At 34.8% G+C, this 7,500-nt stretch overlaps 1 protein-coding gene across 1 annotated transcript in view; it reads left to right on the top strand.

The window, feature by feature from the left end:
• Nucleotides 1-3,410: 3,410 nt before the first annotated feature.
• LOC119596252 (KRAB-A domain-containing protein 2-like) overlaps nt 3,411-7,500 on the top strand; it is a 4,750-nt gene continuing 660 nt past the window's right edge. Inside the window, exons 1-2 of the mRNA XM_037945417.1 lie at nt 3,411-3,447; nt 3,657-3,773. Coding sequence (XP_037801345.1) covers nt 3,411-3,447; nt 3,657-3,773 — 154 coding nt within the window. The remainder of the gene's footprint in view (nt 3,448-3,656; nt 3,774-7,500) is intronic.

The following is a 7,500-nucleotide window of genomic DNA, read 5'->3' as shown; positions in this document are numbered from 1 at the left end:
AGAGGAAGAGGCAAACCGAAGACAAGACTGAGTGACAACATCAAAGATATTTGTGGGTTGTCGATGGTACAAGTGGAAAGAAAAGCGCAAAATCGAGTTGAGTGGCGAAGGATGGTGGAGAGGTCCACGGTTGCTAAAACATGAGCATACCGTTACTGATGATGATATATATACGTATAAACATATATCTATCAATCTATCTATCTATCTATCTATCTATATATATATATATATATATATATATATATATATATATATATATACACACACACACACATATAGGTATACCTATATTATATTCATATTCCTATGTGTATCTATTTATCTATCTATCTATAGCAATATATATACATATACATATATATATATATATATATATATATATATATATATATATATATATATATATATATATATATGTATTAATGTGGTGGGGTTGCTTCACGCGGCATGGTGATGATGTGAAATAGTGATGGTGTGGTAGCCTAGATAGTGTTAAGAGTTTTTTTTGCTTGCATGCCTTCTCGCTCTGCAGTTCCACCCCTGGCTAGCTCAAGTGCGAAAAAGGGAGCAGCTTTTGCATAAGTCTCCCCTGCCAGGTCACAGCCTCTCCCTCACCAAGACTTCTGCAAGTGCCTCCTCGTTGGCCACCCATGGGTAACTGGGCACCTTGCGGTCCCAGGTTAATTCTGTGGGGGATCGCGGAGCAGCAGGAGGCCCCAGAGATAACGGGAGCTATGGCCCACCAGTTTGTGGACATGCTGGCTCCATACCAACTCCTGCCCCCTAGCCACCCTGGGTAATGGGGCGGCTCGGGGAGGTAGGCCTTGGCAGTTCCTCCTCCCCCCCAGAAAAGGACCCAATTGCAACGTCAAATATAAATGGAAATGCTTGGGGGAAGAGTGTTGTTTCCTACCACCCAGGCAAGTAAGGCGGGCTGTGGTCCCGCTGGGAGGGCAAATGTCGGGGTTGCAGGATTGGAATGAGACGTTCACTCATCCCACCTGCGCCCTGGCAGGTGCCAACCCAATATGAAACCCTTGTGGGGCAAAAGCCTTCGGGAACCCGCACAGGTGGAGATAGGCGGTTCCCAAACGCTGGCGACCCCCTTTATTGGGGCTGGTAGGCTGGGGCGGCAGAGGTGGCGGCACCTGGAAGTGACACACCCTAGGTTATCTCAGGCGTGCTTCTGGGGATAGGCACTTGGGAACATTCCGGGTTCCTTGCCGGCAGGATGAGCGGTTACCTCTGCTATTACAGGAATTGAGGGTTGACTGGGAGTTGAGGTGGTGCCCTCTCAGAGGTGAGAAGACCGGTAGAGGCACGATCAGTGTGGGTGGTACACCTACTACTGTCGGGCCGCAGTGATGGTCACACCTCCAGGGTGTAGCATAGCCATCTCAGCCGACTTCAGCCCACGTTAGTGAGGGTGACACCGGTTGATGAGGCGTTATTTGGCAATGAGACTGAAAGCAATGCTTGGGCTTATGTCTCTTATTCTGTATACTGATCGATATAAAATTTATGTGGAAAGAGGCGTTCTATGCCAAACTCGCATCTGTGTGTCAGACGATTGCCCAGCGAGATGTTAGGAAATGTCTGGGTGACTTCAATGCGGTATCGGCTGTGACCGAGCTGGCTACGAATGCTGTCAGCCCCCCAATGGCTCAGGAAGCTGATCCCAGGCACGAGAATGCCTCCTCTCTGGGAACACTTTTGCTAGGTCCAGAAAATGAGGATCCTCTGGCCTCCTGGTACAGCGGCTCCACAGCGCTGGACCGGCATCGCTGAACTGGTACGACGATACGGGTTACAGTGGCCAAGGAGATCGACCACCACTTCTTGTTAGCACACGATGGAGGATCCTCCGACACTGCAGGTTTCCCAGAGTGTGAGTTCTGTGGCACCGACCATAGGCTGCTTGTGGCTACCCTGCGGGTCCAACTTCAAAACTCTGCGGGTCCAGTGGCCAACCCTAAGGTGTTTCACCTGGACAGACTAAGGGAGGTTGGAGTGTGCCCGTGGGTTGGCCATGGCAGTCTCTGACCGGATTACAGACTCAACAACCTGATGGACCCAGTTGCTCTGTGGGAGCTCTTTAAGCGTGTAACACTCGAAGCCCGAGGGCAAGGCAGAATTCCATCTCCTTGGAGACATTAGAGGCCACTGAAGCATGTCGCAAGGTTCAGCTGAATGGGAATCAAGTCATGCATCGTTCCATAGTGCGTAGGGCTCAGACACTGCTGAGGAAGGGACAAGGAACCGTCATCAGGAATCTTACTGAGGAGGTCGGAAGGCCATTTTTCTGCGTAAATGACCTTCGCCCTGCCTACCAAACCTGAGAAAATTGAACTCTAAGCCCTCCTCACAGATGACTGCCATTCCCATCAGCGGATGGAATGGATCATCTCAGCTCATGTTGGGGTTCGGAAAACGTTGGGCTGAGTATTTTGAAACAGTTGGTACCAGTAGACCATCCAACAGTTAGCTTGGATGCAAGCGATGTATCAGTGTCTGTGCCGGGACCCACCCACAGCGATGGTACTCCTACCCTAACAGAGGTTAGGATGGCGATTTCCAAGCTGAAGCGTGGGAAAGCTGCCAGGCATATGTGATAATCCCTACTTGAACTGCTAAAGGCTGGGGGCGAACCTATGGCCTCGGGACCTGCATACAGTCTGAACTGCAATATAGGCAGTATGGTACCAATTCCCCCTGACCTGTGAGGGGCATGAGTCATCCCTCTCGGAAGGGGAAAGGGGGATCGTCTTGGATTTAGCAACACCGTTGGCATACATTGCTCAGCATACCGGAAAGGTTCTCGCCCACATTCTTCTGAAACGGATCCCGCAACATACTGAGGCATCAGAGGGACCAGAGCAGTCCTGGTTTACTCTGGCACAGTAACGATAGGACTGTATACTAGCGCTTTGATTAATTGTGGAACGCCGTTCGTGAGTTTGTCGTGGGCTGCTTGCAAGCCTATATCAACCTCAAGAAGGCGTTTGACTCATGTGCATCAGAAATCGCTATGGGGAGATCCGAGGCTCAGGGGAATTCCGACAACAGATTATTGGCCTGATAGCAAGCCTCGATAATGGTACTACTGAAAGTGCTGCAAAGTGTGGTGGGGGTATGTCGGAACTTTCTTCCCTGTTAACTCAGGGGTGTAAGGCAAGGCTTGCGTCCTGCACAACCACTTTTTTCAACACCTGTATGGGTCTGGATAATGGGCAGAGCTACTAGCAAAGTCAGTGTGGAGCAAACACTATGGCAATATTAAGGTTCAGACTTGACTTTGCCGACGATTTGCACATCCTATCTGGCGGCTCTTGATCCATTAGCCATGAGGCGAAGCCCCTAGGCCTAGAGGTCTCCTGACCCAAGACCAAGATTCAGGACTTTGGGGCATGTTAGGGGAACCCATTAAGTTGATCCATGCTTCCGGTGAGGGACATGTGAAGTTACAGAAAGTTTTACATACCTGGTAGCGTAGTCATATCTCTGGGATGTCAGACCAGGAAGTCAGTAGACGGGATTGGTTATGGCAACAGGGCCATGAACTCGAATCAAACAATAGCGTTGGAGATGTCGTTACCCTATGCTCCCCCAGAAGGGACCAAGTTGCGTTGTCTTCAAGGCCTTGATACTTCCAGTTTTGCTCTATGGAAGTGAAACTGGACGCACTATCAGTGGGTCTTGGAGTCTAGCCCTGATGCCTTTTGTAAACAAGTCCCTTCGCCGGATCATGGGGATACAGTTGGAAGGACCGTGTGTCCAACCGGTGGTTACACCATGAGACTGGCATGGGAACTGTTACTTGCATAATCCGGGATTTGCCAACTCAGGCTAATGGCCACCTGTCGTCTCCCTGTGACGGACCCTGCCCACCCAGTTGTTCTATGCGAGACAACCTGGTGGGCAGAGACCTGTGGGACGACCTAGGAGATCATGGCTTGGGCAGCTTGACGAGACATGTCGCGAGGAATTAGAGATGGGCCGTTTGCCTGCCTGGAGACTCGCCTCGAGGGATCTCGTGGCTGGAAGCGAAGGGTGGATGCGGCCATGCGCCCCCGTCGGCGTTAGCCCCTTGATGATGATAATATATAATAATAATATATATATATATATATATATATTATATATATATATATATATATACATACACACCTATATATGTGTATATAATTATGCTCTCTTCTCTCTCTCTCTCTCTCTCTCTCCTCTCTCTCATCCTTCTCCTCTCATATATATATATATATAGATATATATATAATATATAATATATCTATATAATTAATAATAAATTATATATATATTATAAAATAATAATATATATATATATATTTATTATATTATAAAATATATATATAATATTATATTTTTAATATTATACTAATATATATATATATATATACATTTAATTTAAATATGTATATAATATATATATAAAAAATATATATTATTAATGTATATATATATATATTATATTTTATATATATAAAATATATTATATTAAAATTATATATATAAATATACATATATACATATATGCATACCTATATGTTTATACACCTATATGTATACCAATATTTATATATATATATATATATATATATATATATATATATATATATATATATTTTAAATTATCCCCAATAAAAGGGCGCGGTCCCCGAATGGATAGAGCACGGACTCAAGACTGGCACCCACGGCAATTGGTTCGAGGGTTCGAGTCCCCGGGCCGGCGCGTTATTCCCTTGGGCAAGGAACTTCACCTTGATTGCCTACCTAGCCACTGGGTGGCCAAGCCAGCCCAAGTCAGTGCTGGTCCCATGTCAGGATAAAATAGAGAGAATGATTACCTAAAAGGTAACACTGGCACTCTCCGTGGAAAGGAACTGGTGACCCTACCAGGTACTCATTCCAGGGGCATCACAACATGAAAAACTACAATTAAGTATCATGCTGGGGCCAAGGCGGCTCAAACATGAACCTAACCCTAAAAAAAAAAAAAAAAAAAAAAAAAAAAAAAAAAAAAAAAAAAAAAAAAAAAAAAAATAAAAATTATATATATATATATATAATATATATATATATTTTAAAAATAATTTATGTATATATAAATTATCTAAAAAATATATATACATAATATAAAAACAAACCAATATATAATATATATCTAATTATATATATAATAATAATAATATATAATAATAAAAATAAAAAAAATAAAATATATTATTATAATATATTTATTTTTTATTTTATTATATAAATATATATAATATATTATATAATATATATATAAATATAATATATATATATAAAAATTTTATAATAGTATAAATATATTTTATAATATAAAAAAATTAAAATAAAAAAATTTTTTTTGTATATATATATACTATATCTTTTATAAAATTATATCTATATATAGGTATAGGTATATATTTTATTCTATATTATCTAATTTCTATATGTAAAATATTATACATATATATACAACCTATATATATATTTTATATATATATATAATATATATATATATAATATATATAAAATTATATATATATATAATTTTAATTGATACTATACCTTATAAGCTACTTCTACCCTATGCTTCCTTGTGTATATATATATTTTATATACATATTTTTATATTTTTTTTGTTTATATATATATATATATATATATATATATATATATAATTATATAACAAAAAAATATATATATAATATTATATATAAAAATATATATTAAAATAGAAATATATATATATATGATATATTTAAAATTAATATATATATTATAAACTATATATGCCTAACTATACGAATTTTATACCATATATATTATATATATATATATTTTATATAATAAATATATATATATATTATTATATTATATTATATTATATTATATATATATATATAATTATTTATAATATAAATATTATTATATATTAATAAATATAAATTTTATATATATATATATATATATATTATATATATTACCATTTTTAAATATTATATATACATATATAAATAATATATTAATATTATATATATAAAATATATATATATACATTATGTTATATAATATATATATATCTATGTATATCATTTTATTATAAAATATCTATATTAGTATATATTTTATATATATATTTTTAATTTTTATATTATATATAACACACAACAAATACAGAAAAAAAACCAAAAAATAAAAAACACTATATAAAAATCTAAATATATATATATATATTATTAAGATAATATATTAATATATATATTATAATTATGATAACATGAATATATATATATAAAATATATACTATATAAAAATATATAAAATATTACTTTTATATATATATATATATATATATGTATATTAATAATTTTATAACTATTTTAGATATTAATATATATATATATTATATATATTATATATATATTTTAAACCCCACACTCACATACACATACACACGCCACACCCAAAACCCCCACACACACACATATATAATATATATATATATATATATATTTTATTATATATATATATATATATTATATTATATATATATATATATATATATTATATATTATATATATATATATAGATTATTATATATAATAATAATAAGACAATAATAAAATTTTCTATTAATAACTTATATCATCTATAACAATAATAATTAAAAAAAAAAAAACATATATTATAAACTATATATAATCTATATATATATTATATTTTATATAATATTTATATATTATATATATATAGTAATATATATATATTTTTTATATATATATATATTTTTATATATATATATATTTTAAATATAATATATTATATATATACCATATTAATTATACACACACACGGGATACAATAACAACACCCAACACAAAACACATACCCATCACACACACACACCACAAAAAAAAAAAAACATTTTAATATTTTGAATATATCATTTGTATTTTATTTATTGTATTATTTATTTATTTTTAAAATTTTTAATACTTTAACAGAAAACACCACGTATATACTCACCCGTAAAAAACTTTTTTATTTATTAATTAAATTTTCAAGAAAAAAAAACTATTTATTCAAAGCTGGTTTCAACTAAAAGGCATAATATTAAGTCTTTAACATATACTCGAACTATGTTTTTATAATATAAATCTTAATATTTCACCTTGAAATTGGCGAAGGGACTTTAGTAGTATCCGAAGTGTGTTTAGTACATGTATTCATTAATTAAATGAGTAAAATATTGTCTTTTGGAACAATAAAAATATATGTTTCAAAAATTTACGTTGTGGGGAATGTACCCGAAATATTACATTGTCGGGGACATGAATAATTGTTTCCCGATGAATCAAATAGTTATAAAAGACTTTACCTGTTGATAGTAATTTCATTATTGTCATGGTTTGTCGTCATAGGGGAGTCTTTAATACCCTTGCTTCTGTTCACGATTGCAAATATATT

Source organism: Penaeus monodon, chromosome 37 (genome assembly GCF_015228065.2).
Source record: "Penaeus monodon isolate SGIC_2016 chromosome 37, NSTDA_Pmon_1, whole genome shotgun sequence".
Classification (NCBI taxonomy): Eukaryota; Metazoa; Arthropoda; class Malacostraca; order Decapoda; family Penaeidae; genus Penaeus; species Penaeus monodon.
Note: the sequence above shows the minus strand (reverse complement) of the source record. Positions and strands in the feature narration are given on the sequence as shown.